At 31.2% G+C, this 20,669-nt stretch overlaps 1 protein-coding gene across 8 annotated transcripts in view; it reads left to right on the top strand.

Annotated features, from left to right (window-relative positions):
- Dzip3 (DAZ interacting zinc finger protein 3) overlaps positions 1–20,669 on the top strand; it is a 96,946-nt gene that overhangs the window by 33,535 nt on the left and 42,742 nt on the right. For all 8 annotated transcript variants that reach the window (XM_040270401.2, XM_040270400.2, XM_040270397.2 and 5 more), the window contains 9 exons: positions 686–766; positions 1,941–2,065; positions 4,954–5,068; positions 8,205–8,324; positions 9,656–9,757; positions 11,318–11,410; positions 12,135–12,187; positions 16,883–16,959; positions 18,611–19,228. In XM_040270401.2, coding sequence (XP_040126335.2) covers positions 686–766; positions 1,941–2,065; positions 4,954–5,068; positions 8,205–8,324; positions 9,656–9,757; positions 11,318–11,410; positions 12,135–12,187; positions 16,883–16,959; positions 18,611–19,228 — 1,384 coding nt within the window. The remainder of the gene's footprint in view (positions 1–685; positions 767–1,940; positions 2,066–4,953; positions 5,069–8,204; positions 8,325–9,655; positions 9,758–11,317; positions 11,411–12,134; positions 12,188–16,882; positions 16,960–18,610; positions 19,229–20,669) is intronic.

Raw genomic sequence — 20,669 nt, 5'->3', positions numbered from 1 at the left:
TGGATCAACCTTGTAGGCAGGCCTTAATAAGGATATTAGTATCATGCCAGCTATGTTGATTATTTTATGCACAGGCATGTATAGTTCTGTGACATTTTATCACAAGTGTGTATTTGTATAATCATTATCATAGTCAGTTCATGCTACCTTTGTAGTTATACCTTTCCCTTCTACCTCGCTTCCTTCCCTTATCCTTAATCTGTCTCCATCTCTGTAATTTTGAGTAAACGGTATTTAAATGAAGTAAATATCCACACATTTAAAATTTTTCACTGAAGAAATGATAAGCTTCATTTTATATTTTTAAAACAAAACCAACATGTGGAGAGTAAAGGATTTTGATGTCAGAGGTGATTGAATTTTTTTCAGATGGGTGGTAGATACTTGCCTGTTCATTATTATATTATTTCCTAAAGTATTCTTGATACATAAAATATAGCATTTTAAAAAAATTTAATATAATGAATTACATTTGCTTTTATTTTTTTAAATTTCTCTTCTTAAATCAAATTATCAAATTGATCTAAACATGCATACTCTATAGTTTTGATTATATAATTGACAAAATAATAATTCTTAACATTTTTCATAATTATTAAGTAGGCCAAGGATATTTAATTAAACTTGTATACCAAGAAGTAGCTTGGTCTGTTTAACCAATTAACATATTTTTTTTTCTTTGCAGGCATACCAAATTAATATTGGTTATTATTTGACATTACTGTTTTTATATGGAGTAGCACTCACTGAAAGAGGAAAGAAAGAGGTATGTAGTATGTGTTATTTGCCCATTATGTTAACTTTATTTTAGCAAATTAAAATGCTGACTTTTAAAACTTCTCTAGATATTGAAACCTTTCAGTGCCTTTTTTGACATGTATTTACACTGCCCTAACTTTACCTTTTTTAAAGTGATTTTTTTAGATGCTTACCATTTGTGTAAAATAGAAGATTGTTTTGCTGCTTTAACTTGTACAGCACATTTTATTTCATTTGCTAATATGCCTTAATCTCTATGTTCTTAATCTTACCCCTTTTGTAAAATATGAGTTCTACCGCAAAAATTTTTGTTAAATAAAGTGCAAATAAATAAAAATTGGGGAGCTAACTAGAAAATTTCTAAAGTTTCCTTTAAACTTACATTTTCTTTTTTTTCACTGATTTTTAATGTTTTCTTTGCAGCCTCGAGATTTCTTTCACTTTTTTTTCCTAAATGGGTATTTTTTATATGATATCATAAACATATAAATATGACTTATTAGGTGAAGTAGAATTTTTTAAGTATAAAAACTGAGGACATTTCTATTTTAAATAATTTCATGTAATACTAATTATCATTCTGTCTGATGTACTAGAGAACATTTGTAAGGCTTTGAAGGATTTTTTCTGCTTGCTTTTTCCAGACCATTGCTATTATACCTGTTTTATTATTTATAGCTAAAGCATCTTTTGGAATTGATCCTGAGCTTTACCTCCAAATCTATATTACTTATGATCTATCTGTTGCTTTCCCAAATGAGATTATATCTATGGTCAATGAGTCACTTCTTTCTAGTTTGAAAAATTAGAATTCTGCTATAATTAGAAGGAAACATTAAGAATGACAGAGAATTATGCTCTAGTAGTGATCAGAAAAACACTTATTTTGACTAGTAATATTTTCCAATTTCAAACACAAAAATTGTTATATAACTTTCACTTTGAAACACTGGATAAAGATGTTATGATTAGAGATATTGTATTCTTTTATAAATATTTTAAGTTCTGAATGCATTGTCTTTGTGATCATGTACATAGATGGTAAGATTGAAGTTGTAAATAAGTGAAATGATTGGATCATCCTCAAAAATGTCTAATTTCTCCAGTTTGGGAAATAATTGTTTATTATAAAAGAACAAAATTCTTTTCACATCAGCCAAACCAGTTTTATGTCACTACAGGATTATACAGAAGCTGAGAATAAATTTCTGGTGATGAAGATGGTAATTCAAGAAAATGAAATTTGTGAAAACTTTATGTGTTTAGTTTATTTTGGACGTGGTTTACTTCGATGTGCACAGAAGAGGTAAAGATTTTAAATAGTAGCTAGATCTTTCAGCATCATCAGCTTTTAATTTGTGAAATGGAAATGACATTTACACAGTATGTCAGGCATCATAACATTGTGAACTCATACTGCTTTGTTCTGTCTTCATCTTTTCCTATAGAAAATAATTTATTTAATATACTTGAGATTATTAAATACCAAACTTAACACACCATGACAATAAGAGGAACTCTGACTTTGACATTAGCTTTGGAGTCTGACAAACCTGCATTCAGATGCATTTTCTATCACCCTAAGAAACTTAATGTTGTTAAGGCCTATTGTTTTTTTCTTATCTCTAAACTAGAAATAATATACTGTTCACCTCATAAGGACGTTATAGGTGATGAACAGTGCCCAAGACACAAAAAATACAATACTTAATAAATGAACAGTGGTTGTAGTTATTAATGTTACCATTGACTTAAAATAATGTTGTCAGAATATAAGTAAACTTATAAAGAATTGAAATGGTACAAGTGCTAAGTTTGGGGAATGTTTTAAATGTTTACATGTTTTTTGGAAAGTGAAATTGTACAAAGGAAACTATATAAATTATCTGTTCACTTCCTATATGGATATCTTTTGCTTTTGTAGCATCTTTCATTCATTTTATTTACTAAGCATCTGTCATATTCTAGAAATTGTGCTAGGTATTAAGAGTATAGTAGTTTAAAATGGTCTTATTTTCATGTAACTGACAGTATGGTGAAAGATATAGACCTTAATTTAATACAATTATAAAATATTCAATTATGAAATTGAAGGAAAACATAATGAACAGTCTAAGTCTTTACTGAACTCCAATTTGGTTCTGAGAACCAGAAGTCTCCACTGAGGAAATTGTGGTTCAATGAGATCCCAGGGATGAATTAGGGAGTTTACTTAAGCAAACCCTTGTAAGGGCCTAGGCCAAATAATTGGGTTCCTAAAAGTGTCTCCTGTGTGGTAGTTTTTGGTTCTATATAAGGTTTATCTACTACTCACTGGCATACCTGTTTTTCACTGGTGTGTCCAGTAGACTTCTCACTTCCTACTTACTATGTCTGATTAGCATGATACCATCAATGTAGTGGGCTAGTGTTATGCTTTTCAGAATTTAAAGATGATCAGAATCTTTTCAGCCTAAATTGTGACAGAATGTAAGAATTAACTGTAGTCTAAGACAAGACAAAGAATATGTACTGGTGTCTTTCTCTTAGAATGCAAACTACTTTTTATTCTCTTTACTGATGGGCAAAGGAGGAAATCTATTTTCTAGACCATCTATTAGAAAACACAGTTGTATTGCAGCATCATTATAGAGGACAACCACCACTGAGTTTCTCAAAGCACTGGTGCTTTTCTTAACTCTACCTTTTTCCTGCATTAATGAAACTAATGTCTTCTCTCTGAGCCTTTCCATGAACATTATCTAATAACAGATTCTTTCTGGATTTTTTTATTGTGTGTGGGTGTGTGGGGGCCAGAGTTTGAGGGGAGAGAGAGAAACAGAGAGAGATATGTGCTGGGGATTGAACCCAGGGCCTCATGCATGCTAGGCAAGTGCTGTTATCACTGAGCCACAGCCATAGCCCAGGTTAAGTCCATTCTAACATTCTTACCTCCACAAGCCTCCTAACTCTTTCAGTAATCTGCCAAAAAATGCTTAGTATTTCTTCTTCATTTACTATAGGCCATCATTCAAATTTTTAGGAGCCTCTCAGCAGCATGTCAGGACTGGCTTCAGGTATCCTTGGTAGGAAAGTAAATTTTAAATTCTGTAAGAGTTGTCTCATATCAGTATACAATTCTCTATCCAGCCCATTGGCTTTGCTTTCTTGAGATCTACTCCCACACTTGTTGTTGCTTAAATATGCATACCTGTAGGTTCTGCAATTCTTAGAATAAGCTTTTTATTCCCGAGACCCTTTTATTCCCTTTTGGACCCTTTTATATTTGACCCTAGACGTACTAGTCTGAAGGCAGTGACTATAGGTTGAGGAAGATCTTGAGAAGGAAGGGCATCATCCTTTGAGACTTGTGTCTCTTGTGTTTTTGTATAGTTTCTAAGTTCAAGGAGGCTGTTGTCTTTTAACAAAAAAACGGTCTTTGCCAGTTGGATAATTCAGTCAGAATTGAGAGTCAGTGTTTCTGAGCACATTCCATTAAATATCCTCATTTTAGATTTTGCAAAATCCTCTCATTCCCCACAAAAGCCCTGACCTAGCAAAGTAGTCCTGTTGTGGCTATGCATTTGATCCTTTTTTTTTTTTTTTTTTTCAGTTCTACCCTTGTAACTAAATCCCAGGCCTTATTTGCAGCATACTCTACCCTTATCTCTAGAGGAGGTGAGAATTCTTTAAATGTTTCTGTCTTCTAGTTTTATAGTGTACTTATTGATAGCTGCAGTCTCTAGAGGCTTATATATTAGGTCTTATTTGCCGTTTCTTCCATTTTAGGATTAAAATCTGGCCCTTTTAGCACAAATTATCTTTATGGATACAGAAGATGAAAGTCTCTTTAAATGCTACCTTAGAGCCTTCTGGCTTTCACAGTATATTCTGGGATAATAATTGGCTGACCAGTGTCTGTCTCTTTCTTCAGGGCCTACAAGAGAGTTAACAAAAGCCATCCAGTTAACAAAACTAACCTCTTTAATTACTATGGCTCCCATACTGTTAAAGCTTGAGCCACTACCTAATCCATTGCCTCCCCTTCTATCTATATTTCAGCCCAATCTTCCACAGGTGAGAATCCTAGAATTTGCATGACAGAGGTTATTACAACTCTACTTACCACACAAACTTGATAACTTGTTATGTCATTTTTAAACTATACAGTATTAGAGTTTCATTCAAACTAATGTATTCTAAAATGCCTTACAGATATAATGGAGGACTGCTAGAATTTCATAAAAGCTTACAAGAAATAGGAGATACAAGTGATCATTGGTTTGACATAGATCCTACAGAAGATGGAGATTTACCTACAACTTTTAAAGTAAGAAATTATTTAGGAATAACATTTCATTTCACTAATTAGAATCATGTTTGGTAAATTTTATTTAAAAACTACATTATATTCTATGGCAAGCACCCTCTTTTATTGAAAATTACCTTTTAAGAAACAACTTTGATTTCATTATCTATTCTATATGTAATGTAAGTATGATTCATCAAGTACAGAGTAGCAGCATTTTCCACAACAGGAAAGTTAATATCCGTACTAGTCTAGTACTTCATGAATAGAACCAAATGTAATAGGTAGCATTGTTTTTTTTCTAATTATTTATTTTTTGTTACCTAATTTAATTCATAATGCACTAAATGCTTTGTTCAGAAAACTTGGAAAATGTAAAACTATCCAAAGATAAAAGTTAAATTCACATGTATTTGTTCAGTGGAAAAACAATTGTTAACATTTTCATTTATGTCTATTCACATATATACATATGCATATAAACACATACCCTTTATTTTTTTTATACCTTTATTTTTGCTAAATTGCTATATTATATACATATATTTGTAGCCTGGAAATTTATAGTGTTTTAATTTTCTAGAAATTAGATTCTTATATATATTCTTATATAATATGATTTTTGCAGTTTCACTTTAATTTACTTAACCATGTTTAGGACATTTAGTTTGTCCTAAACGTTTCGATTTTTAACTCTTAATATAAAGTGATCTTTGCATATTTCTCACATCATTCCCTTAGAATAAATTTTCTAAGTTTGAATTGTAAAACAAGTGTTTACACACTTGTAAAGTTGTTGATAATATATTCCTATATGCTGTTTCAGGAAATTGTGCCAGCTTATAGTCTTAAGATAGTGTAAGAGTCCCAGTCCCCCGAACTTTTACTCTTTTTCTTTTTGGGTAATTTTTATTCAAAGCCATGTAGGTCTCTTTTTAATTTACTTAGTATGAAAATAGCTATACCAGGTTTCTCCTGGTTAATGTTTGAATGGAATGTGTTTTTCCAAGCTTCTACCTTTAAACCTTTTTGTAGCCTTATATTTTAGTTGTATTTAAGGCCAAAAATATTCTTTAAACTAAACAGGGACATTTCATTTTTAAAAAATGAGATTAGATTATCCTGGAAGCTATAACAATTCAAAATTTATATATACCTAGTAATATAGTCCCAAAATACATAGGACAAAAGTTAACAACTGAAAGAAGTAATCAAAAAATCCCAGTTACTGTGGGTGTGTGTGTATCTGTGTACACCCAAGGTCTCACACATGCTAAGCAAGCACTATACCACTGAGCTACATTTCCAGTCTACAATGGAATATTTTAATATACCTTTTTCACTTAATAATAGACTTCATAAATGGCCTTTGGCATTGTCATGATAAACATATGAAGTTTAACTTTGAATTATTAATTAGCAATAATTTTGTATACTTTTTAGGTATTAAACTATATCACCCTAAAGCATTCCCAGCATAATCTTTACTGTTTGTTTTTCCTTCTTTTAGAATAATTTTCTATATTATCCAGATTATGTTCAGTGAATTTTTATATTATGCAATGTAATACAATATATGCAGTTTGACAAAAAAGACTTAAGAGTTCTTGCTCTGCCATCTCTAACTACAATTCCTGCTCCCTATATTTGACTCCTTCTAAGTTTTTAGTCATTTTCTTTGTTTTTTACAAATTTTCTAAGAAAGTACTGCTATTTAAAAAAAAATTTGTCCATTTTAGGTTTTATTTTGACTTTCCACTATAAGGGGTTAGCCCTCTTATACAAAATACATCTCTTTGACTCTTACGCACATACACAAACACACAACAGCTCCCATCTTACTAGTAGTTTTAAATTTTTATTAAATTGTCCTTATCCTAGGGATTTCCTTTACTTCTCTCCTGTGTAGAATCTTTCATGTGTCAGAACTCAAGTTTTCTCTTTCTACTTTGCTCCTGGTTTTGGTGTTGCACCTCCTGCAGCAGCTTTCCATAGAAGAGTGCTTCCTTAGGAAGTAAATTTTTTAAGAACTTTAAGTCTCAAAATAATTTATCTTTTGTACACTTTACTTATATGTGGTCATAGAACTATAGGTTGAAAATAATTTTACTTCATTTTTTAGAAATGTTTTTCTGTTATCTTCTAGATTCTAGTATTACTTTTGAGAAATCTGATGTCATTCTGGTTTTCAGCCTTTTACATGTGACCTGTTGCATTGTCTTCTTTCCATTTTCTTTCTGAGGATTTTTGAAAGGTATCTTGTGTATCCCCAATGTTCTGAACTTATGTTTTTGGTTCTGAAATATTTTCTTGATTTATGTATCTGATAATTTCTTTTTAATTTTCTCTTATTTCTTTTTAATTTTCTCTTATTTCTGCTCATTATTCACATACTCTGTATATTTAACCCATTAAATAATATTTCTAATTAGATACAGAATTTCTAATATTATATTTTGTCATTTTACCTTCTTGCAAAGATTTTCAGCTTTATCTTCCTGAATGACTGATATTCATGAAATAATCATACGCTCTCAGAAAATTAGCAATAATACTATTTGAAATGTTCTAATACTACCCCTCTAAAGCATAAGTGTTTATGACCTTATTAGTTAAGACCTGATAATGTGTTTTTCACTTATCAGCAATTTTAAAATTAGAAATTGTATTTCAAGTTGTAACCTTGGCAGTTGAAAGCATATTTTTGTACTGTACTTTTGCCAGTGTCCTAGGGCCCAATTCTGATATTGAGATACATTTTATATATATTTTATCTATCTCTATCTCTCTCTCTCTCTCTCTATATATATATATATATATATTATATATATATATATATAATATATATATATAATTTCTTAAGCAAGTAATTCTTGATAGGAACATGCCAAGTGTTTTACTATAGGTTAGATGGAAAAAAGAAATATAGCTTCAAACATACATTTTTCTCCTTTCTCCATGTTTCTATCACTCTGTAAAATTCAGTATTTACAGTTTTGTTTACTTTTCATGTAGGAAATACGTTCTCTAACTATTTTTAAATGCAAATCCTTCAAAAGGGGATATGATGTGGACACATTACTTAAGGAAAACTTTGGAAGTATTGTTATTTTAATTTATTGTTATTCATGAGAATATTTTTTATTTTGAAATCTAGGATCTTCTCAATAATTTTATCAAGACAACTGAAAGTAATATAATGAAACAGACCATTTGTAGTTATCTAGATTGTGAACGATCTTGTGAAGCTGACATTTTAAAGAACACCAATTACAAGGTACCATATTTAATAATTTACTGAGTATTTTAATGTGATTATAAAATTAACTTAGATGAAATTATTATATCATTATGTTTTGAAATATTATTTTAAAAGAGTTTTAACTTAATTACAATGGTCATGCAGTTGAGAAGATGTTTCATTATCTCTGAGAATTTCAATTCAGAATGAGCAATAATTATTCACGATCTGTACGTTAGTTAAAAAGTAATTAGTTTTGTTAAGATTTTTGTAACACATACCTATGAAATTGTAACTATTATTCCTGTTATCGTACAGGGAAAATGATCTAGAAATTCTTATTACTTTATAGTTAGAAATGTTAAGGAGCATTTTACTAAAGAGAAAAGTTGCCCCTCCTCAGTAATTTTGATATTAAATAAGTTCTCATTACCACTTCAGTAGGCCTTCTAGAAGGGAGAGGAATGAAACTCTTTGAGTTTTAACTTGAATAAATTCAACAATCAGAATACTTCTGATAGATCTCTCTAAATCAATCAGAATAAAACTACGTGATATCATAAGATGGGACAAGAAGATTGATTATCAGTGCAAAATCAAACACCACTTCTGTAAGATAATTGCAGTCTCACTTGCAAGGAATGTTTATAACAAATGGAGAAAGTGGAGAAAAGAAGGCCAAGATATTTCCTTACGATAAGACAGGGATTGATAAGTGGGCTAGGTGAGGTAGAGTTCTCAAAACAAAGCATGTTCTGTATTGGGTTAGGTAACATGGTACTGTGGTGCTGAAATTTCCTAGGAAAGCCTGGGAAAATAAAGTCCTGGACATGCAGCTTCAATATTTGTAATATAAGCAGAATTCCTACATAAGGAGAAACAGGGCTATAGTTCCCAGGGAGGGCATATAGGAAGGACAAACATATCCATACCTGTGATAACATAGTAACCCAGGAACTGTCACTATGGAACAAATCTGAGGTGCAGTGATGGGTTATATAAAAGAGATTCAAAGAATAACGGTATGGAGTTGGAGCTGGAAGAAAAAAAGATGTAAAAATGAAGATAATCTGGGATCTACTGTATTTTCCTTGTTAGAGGTTACTCTCTGGGTTCTGTTATTTTATTGTACATAGAATATGGAAAATATTACATTGACATTCAAATCATTTCCCTTTTTAAACTGTCTTTATTGTAAAAATGACATGTAAAGTTCTTCAGTGATCTCTGTAGGTAAATTTTGAATGCCATGCAAAACTTATTATGATAAAATACTTTTAAAAGTAACTTGAGGAGTTTGCATTTTTTTGTACTTACATGAATTACTGTTTATTTCCATATCAATTGCTTACTTTTATTTTTTCAAGGGATTTTTTCAGTTAATGTGCAGTAAAAGTTGCTGTGTTTATTTCCATAAAGTTTGTTGGAAAAAGTTCAAGAATTTAAAATATCCAGGTGAACATGATCAGGTATATTTGCTTTTCTTTCTTAAAACTTTGCTACAGCACTTCTTCTTCCCTTTTCCATTTTGTCCTTATTCTATTTATTTCTTCCTATGTATATTTTCCCTGTTTTTTCCTCTCTCCATTTTCTTCTCATTTCTCTCTGATGCTTATCTTCCCACCATTCTTTATCCCTCATCATTATTTATTAAATAACTCTTTGTAGCAGGTATTCTGCTAGTTGTTTTGTCTAGTTATTTCTAACAATTCATTTTCTTGCCTCTAGATGTTTATACTCAAGAATAGAAATAGTGTTCCATTTATTCACATAAAGGATATAAAATCAGAGTAGAACTGCTTAATAAATACACAGGATAATTATACAATTTTAAGGATAATTTCTTTTCGGGGGGGGGGGTGGTAATTGAACCCAGGGGCACTCAACTACTGAGCCACATTCCCAGCCCTTTCTATTTTTTATTTTAGACAGGGTCTCACTAAATTGCTGAAGAGCCTTGCTGAGTTGCTGAGGTTGGTTCTCAACTTGTGATCCTCCTGCCTCAGCTCCCAAGATAAGCCACTGGGATTATAGATGTGCACTACCGTGCTCAGTGATAATTTATATTTTTAGGCATTGAGAACAAGGACAAATTTGTTTTAATATTTGTATTTGTTTATATTTAGTTTCTACTCATATAATACTCCTCTTTCCTACTAAAATTGAAGTGGAATTCCATAACACAACTTTGTATTTTTCGTTAGTGAGTTAATGACCATAAGTTGGGTCTTAATTTTGATTCTGTAGGGTTTATATTGTGTAAACAGTAAGAAAACCTTATAAATTGTGATGTATTATAAAAAACACTTGGGAAATATGGGTTCAACTCCAGATTGAGACGCTTATTAATTTTATTACATTTGGCTGGTAATGTAGCCATTCCAAGACAATTTTTTTTTTAAGTTCTAAAGTAAGGATAAGGTAAACCTATTTCATAGGGCTATTGTGAGGAACTGACATTATAAACTGCACAAAGAATTATATAAGGCACTACTATTCATTTTTAAGTGGTATTTAAATACTTCTTCAATTTCTTTTATTATTAGGACCATTAATATTGCTCAATCTTAAAAAGAGAAGTAAAAGAAATATAAAACTAAGCCAGAGATAATGGCAAAGTCAGAATCAGAGAAAAGAATGATGCAACATTTGTATTTTTCTATTTTCTCGGGAATCTTTGAGTATCTGGTAATTCTGTATTCAGTAAGAAATTCAGTATTCTTTTATACTTCCTCAATTAGAACGTGTTACATAAAGTTGCTTTCCTTGGAACAGCAAATACATTTTAGGCTGTAATATAGCTCTTTAAAGATTTGGAAATAGAAATGACTAGAAAAGAAAGTGAAACCATACATCTTAAATAGAGTATTTGTTGATATGAAATAGATTATCTTTGAACAATTCCCAAATGTTTATTCACTAGTTAGTTTACTATTTGGCAACAAGTGCTTCTACCTATTTATTTATTTAAATTTACTCACATTTGCACATTAGTGATTTTTATTTTTATTTTTTTCTATTAACTTTAGAGTTTTAGTGGGAAAAAATGTTTGAAGGAAGGATGTACAGGTGACATGGTAAGAATGCTACAATGTGATGTACCTGGCATTGTTAAAATTTTGGTGAGTATCTTCTAAAACTTTTCTTGGTTTCCTTTACAAGAATAATATTTTTTGATTTGAAACAGATATTGTAATCATAATAGAATCCTAGTCATATTTCTTTGCCATTTCTATTCATGTGAAGTAGTATTTAAGTGGTCTTTAAGAATAAAAAAATTTAAAAAATAAGGATATAGAAACATGAGAACAGATGAATATGCCATATGCATATGAATGAGGGAAAGTATCATCAACTAAGAATTATAATGTATTTACTTCTGTGCTACCTAAAGTTAAAAATAATTTTACTTTCTGAAACTCTTATAGTCTGTCCTTCCTATGAAAATATCTGTAGAGCAACCCCTATAGTAGTACTTGTCACAGTACACGCAAATAGTATACATTTTATTTTTAATTAATGAAATATCTTTTGATATTATGACAAATTATGAGTAGAAATAAATCTCATTTACTTCTTTACCTTCAGATATGTATTTTTATTTTTCAAATTTGTCATTTAGATTGTGTAGCGATATAAAGTTGAATTTGTTTTAAAGGCAACTCTAATTTGTTGTTTCAACAGGACCATGTATTGCTCACCTTTCAATTACGTTTTCTTTATTTTATATTCACGATGGTTTTACTCTGATTGTCTCTTTTCAAGTGTTAAGGCTAAGAACTAACATTAAAGAATTTTGGAAACTGAACTACTTTAGGGCTACTTTTTTTTTCCCATCATTTGCAGTTTGAAGTTGTGAGAAAGGATGAATATATAACCATTGAGAATTTAGGAGCAAGGTAAGCTTGAAAGAGAATTTTCTCTTACTTTTTTCTGAGTATGTATGTGTTTTTAGTTGCTGCTTCTGTGCTATGTCACCTGTTAGAACACCATTATGTTTTAAGGTAGTATTTAGATATATGAAAAAGTCGCATTGAATTACCTTTTGTTCCCCCTTCTGTGCTCACTGCTGTATGCATTTACATTGTAAAGCAGGGAACAATAAATTATGTGGATACTTTTCTCTTGAGAAAATGAAACATTTTTTTCTTACAATTAACATTTAAGTTTGTTTGATAATAATCTTTCTTCAAAGCTCATCTAGACCTCTAAGGTTATCTCACAATTAGAATCTTCCTGTTCCTTAGATGAAAAAATATTTTAAAAAGCTGAATACACACACACACACACACATTTTTAAGCTAAAAATTCATAGAAGTATAGAGAATTGCTACTAAAATGAAAAATTCCAATATAATGTTTTTCAAATTCACTGATTCTCTTTTTCTTCTATCTAAAGTATAAAACATATATACCATTTCAGTCTACCCAGATAGATATCAAAGGCAATATTTTCACTTATGAGTTAATGAAACTCAAATCTTGTCTAGCACAGATAACTCTCCTAAAATCTTAACCTTTTTATCTGCCTGCATCCCAAGTATCTCTACTTTTATTTTTCATAAATGTCTATACTCAACTTGCCCCAAACTGAACACTTGATCTTTTTCTCAACACTGCTCTTTAACTCTTAAAAGTCCTCTAGCAAATTGACTTCTTAATATATTGGAACTTTTTCCTTATTTCTGCCCTGCCTGCCCCCTTTAACTAAATTAGATTATCGTTGTTTCTTATTTGGAATTCTAAATAGCTTCTTAACAGGTTTGTTCCTAGCCTTGCCTTTCTCTAGACTGTTGTTCACATAGCTGTCTGTAGGACTTTTCTAAAATAAACATTGAAATACATCACTTCTGTGATAGCAAATCTTTCATAGTCTTCTCATTGCTCTTAAAATTTAAATTCAAATTCCTTAGCCTGGCTGTTCAAACATTTTGGACCCTGCTGAACTCACTAGTGTCATCTCTTGTTATTCTGCTAAATTTATAGTTATATACTGTGCATTAACTATACTGAGCTTCTTTTAGTTTCTTGGGTGTGCCATCTCAAGAAATGTCCAGATTTTTATTTGGAAGTTAAAATGTTTTCTATTTTATGGGCCTTGCATGGAGTACTTTGCTGTACTGTCAAAACATTCACAAATTTATTACACTTTCTTCCTATCTTCACCCTTTAACTCTAACATCTGAGGGGGCAAGAACTATATCTTACTGATATATTCTCAGCACATAGCTTAAAGCCTTGCATATAGTTGGTACCAAGTAAATGCATAATAAATGTAGAGATTCTGAATTCCATTATTCTCCAGTGAGTAATTTACTTTTGTTTTGATAGGCAGTTCACTTGGCTGGTTGTAAACTGTGGACTTTTTTTTCTTGGAAAATGGTTCCAGTGTCAGTCCAGATCTTTTGCCGTTAACTGAACTGCTTTTGGTTTGTTCCACATTTAGTCAAACCCAGGTGTAGGATAATGGCAGTCAAGATTTGGCTAGATATTTAGAGATATCTTCTCTTTCTATCTCTTCCTTCTGGTATTCTCTCATTTCTTCAGTGGACGTAATTCCACGGGTTCAGTTTTCTGATGTCTTTGGACAAAGAGTTTGGATCTGTAGTAATATATCACCTTTTTCATTTCTGATGTTGACAATATTTATTTTTTGTCTTTATTTTTCTGACCATTTTCACTAGAGATTTATCAATTGTGCTAATCTTTTTAGAGTCAGTTTTCAATTCACTGATTTTTTTCTCTTAGACATTTTTATTTTCAATTTCACTGACTTTTGCTATTTGTTATTTCCTTGTTCTGCTTGTTTGGGTTTTTAGTTTGCTTTTCTTTTTCTTAAGATGAAAGTTTTTATTATTGATTCAAGATAGTTTTTTTTACAAACTGAATTTACATTAAGTACTGCTTTAAATGTGTCCCATGTATTTTGGTACTTACAAATTTATGATTATTATTATTGTCATTAAATTCAGAATGTATTCTAATTTACTGTGTGTGAGTACCATGGTTATTTGGAAATAATGTTGCTTAATTGCCAAGTATTTGGGAAATATTTTAGCTGTTTCTCCACATACTGGTCCCTACTTTTAATTTTATGTGATTGCAGAATATATTTTCTAGTTCTATAGTTTTTAATTAAATTTGTGGGGGTTTGCTGTATGAGACATAATATTATATATTTTTATGAATATTATATTTGCATTTGCAAGCTATATTCTGTTCTTTTTATGTGGAGTATTCTCTACATTAGACAAAGGTATTTTATAGTTTCATTTCAATGTTCTATATCATTAATAATTACTTGTTTATTAGTTCCTTAGAGGGAAATATTGAAGCTGCTGTTGTTATTTTATCTTTTTCTATTGTCTGTGTATTTTTAAGCTTTTTTTTTAAATCCTGCATATACATTTTAAGATTTTCTTGATGATTTTATCTCTTTACTATTATATAACATTCTCATTGTCTCTGCTAATAATCCTACTTTAAATCTCTGTCTGATATTAGCTACTCCAGCTTACCTTTGTAAAAAATTTTCTTTAATCTGTATACATGTGATTATTATTTGTGTGGCATATGTGTTTGTATTTATATATATATATATATATATTATATTATATTTTAAGTTAATTTTTTGTTTTCTTGGTAGATGGCATAGGTATTGCTTTTTGTTGTTGTTGTTTTTGATATCTTACATTCTCTTCCTTTTAAACTGGAGTTCTTATTCCATATAAATTTTCTAATTATTTATATGATTGGATTTAAATCTGCTATCTTATTGTTTTCAGTTTTTTCTTTCTGTTGTTTTTCTTTCTTGGTTTGGTTATTAGTTTTATCTTTTCCCCCACAGTAATTTTTCCAGGGTTTATAATATATATTTTCAACTTACCATGTCCATTTTTAAATATTATACTACATCATATATAGCATAAAAATCTTAAAATAATATCTTCTTACGTTTTGTGCTATTGTTTTTAATTTGTTTCATCAGCATTTTTATAAATTCCACAATATATTGTTACTTATAAGATAATTTAAAAAGTTTTGAACTTCATATATTTGGAAAATTTATGTTTTATGCATTTTAAAGCTATATGCTTATATAATTTAGTCTTATTATTACTTCATTTTATAGTTCTAACTTTATGTGTAGCCATCATAGTCATTCTACTGTTGGCAGCTATTTGTGTTATATCTAATTTCAGACTATAACATTAGTGATACAAATGAACATTGTTGTACAAGTCTCCATTTGAGAATGTGTAGAAAATTTTTCAGTATATATACATAGAATTGCTAGTCTATTTGTGTATATACTCAACTTTATTAGATCTTGCTGAACTGTTTTCCTCAGTGTTTTACTGGTTTATACTCCCTACCAGCAGTCTACCAGAATTCCTTTTACTTATTGTCTTAGCCAATACTTCATAATGTTCAAAAGTTTTAAAATTTTTCAGTGTTGTGGGTGATTGGCAGTGTTATAGGTGATGCTGTAGATAAGATCAATTCACAGCAGTCAGTAGTCACACCAAACTTTCTGTCATGAAACTTACGTTCTAATGTTATGTTAAGTATTTTTTTGTTTTGTTTGTTGTGAGAGGGTTCATTTCAAAGCCAAGCCACACATTTTTTTCCATTTGCTTAATGGCAATATTTACTTAGTGCTTAAGTATGTTTAATAAATTTGGCTGCTACTTAATTTTTTTCTAATTATTTGTGTTGATAGTATGCCACTTTATTCATTTTCAAAATCCTAAACATTGTTTTAGTCAGCTTTTTCACTGTTGTGACCAAAAGATCTAATAAGACCGATTAGATGAAGAAAAGTTTATTTGGGATCTTACAAGTTCAGAGGTCTTAGTCCTTAGCCAGCTGACTCCATCCCTCAGTGCCCAAGGTGAGGTAGAACATCAAAATGGAAGAGTGTGGTGGAGGAAAGTGTTTCTAGACATTGCAGGCACAGGGGAACAAAGAGAGAGAGAGTTCCACTCATTCATTCAAGACTCTATCCCCAAAGACACAACCTCAGGGACACACCTCTTCTAGTCACACCCTACCTACCTATACTTACCACCTAGTTAATCCCTATCAGATGATTAATGCACTGATAAAGGCTCTCATAACCCAATCATTTCACCTTTAGGCTCTCTTTCATTGTTTAATACATGAGCTTTTGGTGCACACCTAGTGTCTACACCATAACAATGAGTAAGTTGGGTTCTATTAGAATAGTTATTGCCAAAAAATTTGGTAAAGGGAAGGTCAAGAAGAAGTTCCAGGTTTGCTATTTTTTGCTTTTTTGTTGTTGACAATGTAAGCCATTTTTCTTTTTTTTCTGCTACAACATAGCCTTCTTGCAAATAAACTTTTTACGTGATTCTTTTCTGTATGAATCTACCAATACTATTTGCCTCTTAATTACAATGAAAATGTGTGTGGTTTTGTTAGTATTTTATATTTTATATTCGATTTTTTCTTTTGCTTTTGAATTATTTCCAGTAGGAGGAGAAGAAAATACCCATTTAACCATACTTATACCACAAATATTGACTGACTTTTATATTATTTCACGGTAACTTAATTTTTTCCATTTACAGTTATAAGAAGTTGATGTCTCTGAAAATAACTGATACTGATATAAGACCGAAGATCAGTTTAAAATTTAATACAAAAGGTATTATTTTAGTTTTATATGACTCCTTTTGAAAAGTATGTGAACATATTTTACTTTCTCTGTAAAGTGTCATGCCATTATCAAGCATACCATCACCTTTATTGGCTGTTCTCTAGACTTGGGTTTATATCAGTGAGCAGCACCTTGTGTAGGCTAGAACTCACAGACAGAAAGATTAGCAGTATATGGGTATCATATTACTTTGGCATTCTATAGTATGGCATGCCAGGTAGCTGTGACTACACAATAAGATTTGCCTCAGCAGAGCTTTCCTCCAACTCCTCTCCCATTGTTACTATTTTTCCTTTTGATAGAGCAGCATTTAGAGCATCCTAATATGGGATAAATGAACATTCTCATCTGTGAGCCAAGAAGTCTAAACTAAGGTGCCAATATTCAGAAATGTGCTAGGAAATGCTCTCTCCAGCACTTAAGAGATATTACAGGTCCTTGGTCCCAAGGAAGACTAGTTTGGTGGCAGTCCTTTGTGCTAGGGGAAATGGATATCCCTCTTAGCAGCCAGCTTTTTATAGGGCTAGCTGGAGAAAGCTTTTTGAGTCATTTTATTGTTAATTTTGTTCAGGTCCACAGCATATGTTAGGTATACTCAGTATAAATACTAATTTAAAATTTTATTAAAACATGAAATCAAGAAGGATAAAATAAGCCACATTCTATGATAAATACATTTTGATATTGATATAAGTACTATCATATAGCAAATACTATCATATACCAAATTCTTACTACTTTCTAACTCATCTTAGTCTACTTTCTTTCTGTGGAAGTACTACTAAACTGAGAAAATACTGAATAGTTTAGTCTCATGCCTATTTTATTTCATTAATGACATACATACTTTATCATTAAATTTATTTTGGGGTGTAAAAACATGAAGTTTACTAGATTAGTGCTTCTAAGAATTTGTATGTATTTAATAAAATCTGATGGTTTTATTAAAATGCAGGTGCTAATTCAGTAGATCTGGAGTGGGCCTGAGATTCTGCATTTCTGACAGGCTCCCAGGTGAATGCTGCTGCTCTTGGTCTGTGGATGACACTTTGAGTAATAAGGATTTAGATTTTGTTTCATGTTTCTTGATATAGACATGTGCTTTCTAATATGATAACAATCAGCCTATGGCATAGTTTAAAGATTAATTAAAATTAAATAAAATTTAACACTCTGTTCCTCAAGATAAGCAACATTTACAGTGCTCAGTATCAGACAATTTTTAGACAATGCAAATATAAAACATTTGTCATATAAACTCTATTGAATAGTGTTAAAAATTAGGATAAAGTATAATTGTTTAAGTGAAGTATAAACATTGCAATTATCATTCCTGGAAAATTTTAGAGGCCTAATACTTTGATGATATTTGGTTGCCAAAGCTCATGTACTTGAATGAAACCTTGGATGGTTGAAAGGTTCTGGTGATTGCTTTTGCTTGGGTACATATTGTTTTTGTTTAAGTTTTTTTGACAGCTAGATAGAAAACAGCATGTTTATTTAGCATCAGTTGTGGCAAAGCACTGTGCTGTGCTTCATTCCTTAGGAATAGTTTAGGAGCTTAGAATGTAATTCAAGAAGCTACATAGAAAAAGAGCATTAATGTGGAATGTCTTGACTTCTCAAAATTCATTTTCAGATGAAATGCCTATCTTCAAACTTGATTATAATTATTTCTATCATCTGCTTCATATAATTATTATTTCTGGTACTGACATTGTCCGGCAAATATTTGATGAGGCTATGCCACCCCCTCTTTTGAAAAAAGAGCTGCTTATACACAAGAATGTGCTGGAATCCTACTACAACCATCTTTGGACCAATCACCCATTGGGTGGATCATGGCATCTTCTCTATCCTCCAAACAAGGAGCTACCACAGTCCAAACAGTTTGACTTATGCCTCCTATTAGCTCTCATAAAACATTTGAATGTATTCCCTGCACCAAAAAAAGGCTGGAATATGGAACCACCATCATCTGATCTCTCTAAGTCTGCAGACATCCTGAGGCTGTGCAAATACAGGGATATCCTCCTTAGTGAGATTTTGATGAATGGTCTCACTGAGTCACAATTCAGTTCAATTTGGAAAAAAGTTTCAGATATTCTTCTGCGCCTTGGAATGAAGCAAGAGGATATTGACAAAGTGAAGGAAAATCCCATTGAGAATATCTCCCTTGATTACCATCAGCTATCCATCTATCTAGGCATACCAGTACCAGAAATCATCCAGAGGATGTTATCCTGCTATCAACAAGGTACTAAGTAATTGTTTACTTCAGTTAGTAAATCTTCATTGAAAGTGTGCTCTGTGCCAAGCACAATGCAAAGGGTAGGAAGAGTCAGTGAAGTTGAATTCTTGGTAGAATAGATTCAATAAGAAGGTGATGAGAAAAAAAAAATGAAGGTGGTAATGGAAATTATGGTACTACAGATATTTACAGAATATGTGGGATGTCCTCCCTCAAAGGAGTCTTAAAAAGCTTTCTGGAAAATATAATATTTAAGAAATTCTTAAATGATCTAGAGAGGCTTGCCACATGAAGAAGATGAGGAAAGGATATATCAGAGGAAAAGAACAAATTTATAGAAATATAATAATATATTATGATGCAGGAAACTAAAAAAATTGGTATTAATGACATTAAAGTAGAAGGGAGTTCATAGAAAAAAACATACTCAAGAGGATTTCTTTTTTCATATTGAGAAAGCAATTATTAAGACTTTTTTTTTTCTTTTGGTACTGGAATTTAACCCAGGAGCTCTTTATTACTGAGCTGTGTACCCAGACCTCTTTATTTATTTTTTAATTTTAATACAGTTTCTTGCTAAGTTGCTTAGAGTTTCACTAAGTTGCCAAGGCTGGCCTCTATATTGTGATCCTCCTGCCTCAGCCTCCCAAGTCACTAGAATTATAGGCATGCACTCTCATGCCCAGCTTTAAAAATTTTTAAATAAAATGATTTTATTACTTCTCCAAAAGTAAATATGCCTAAAACCATGAATTACAGGTGCTGTGTGATTTGAGGATGCCTTTATAGACACAATAGGTATATATTTCTTTTCCTCTTCTTTTCAGCAAAACCTTGATGTTTATTTTAAAATTTTAGCAGCTATCCATTTGCTGTGGGTAATTAAAATATTAGATATTAGAAGTGTCTGAGTTCAGCAGTTCCATTCATAGACTTGTCTCTTGATATGTGAAACACTTTGGACTTTCTCTGCTACATCCCAGGATTGCTTCTCAGATCTGCTCTTCGGCAGTAGAGTTCAAAGCCTGTCAGCATCATTGAAATTCTTGCTGTGCTATTCTGAGTAAATGTTTCTTGTCCCCAAGTTATTAGCCTAATGAGTAACTGATGACCATACCTATACTATTAAATGTACAATTTCCCAAGTTTCTAGTAATTGTTGAACCTGGTCCAGGTTTTCTTCAGAGCAAATTACTTTGTCTCACTCCCAGTCCTGGTAGTAAGGTTCTGGAATAGCTTTATTTGATTAATATTTGAGAGCCTTTTTATAAGTGTAAGGAGACACTGAGTTTAGTGAAATGGGAAAATTAATAAGGAAGAATTCTTGATTTATAAATTTACTTACTAATTGTATTTTTCAAAATATATTTACTGTATTAAGATTTTAAATAGCAAAAACTCATGAAAATGAGGTAATATTTGGAAAGGGCTTTAAGTGCCAATTCCA

This window comes from Ictidomys tridecemlineatus, chromosome 3, assembly GCF_052094955.1.
Source record: "Ictidomys tridecemlineatus isolate mIctTri1 chromosome 3, mIctTri1.hap1, whole genome shotgun sequence".
NCBI lineage: Eukaryota > Metazoa > Chordata > Mammalia > Rodentia > Sciuridae > Ictidomys > Ictidomys tridecemlineatus.
This window is presented reverse-complemented; position numbering and strand designations above follow the sequence as displayed.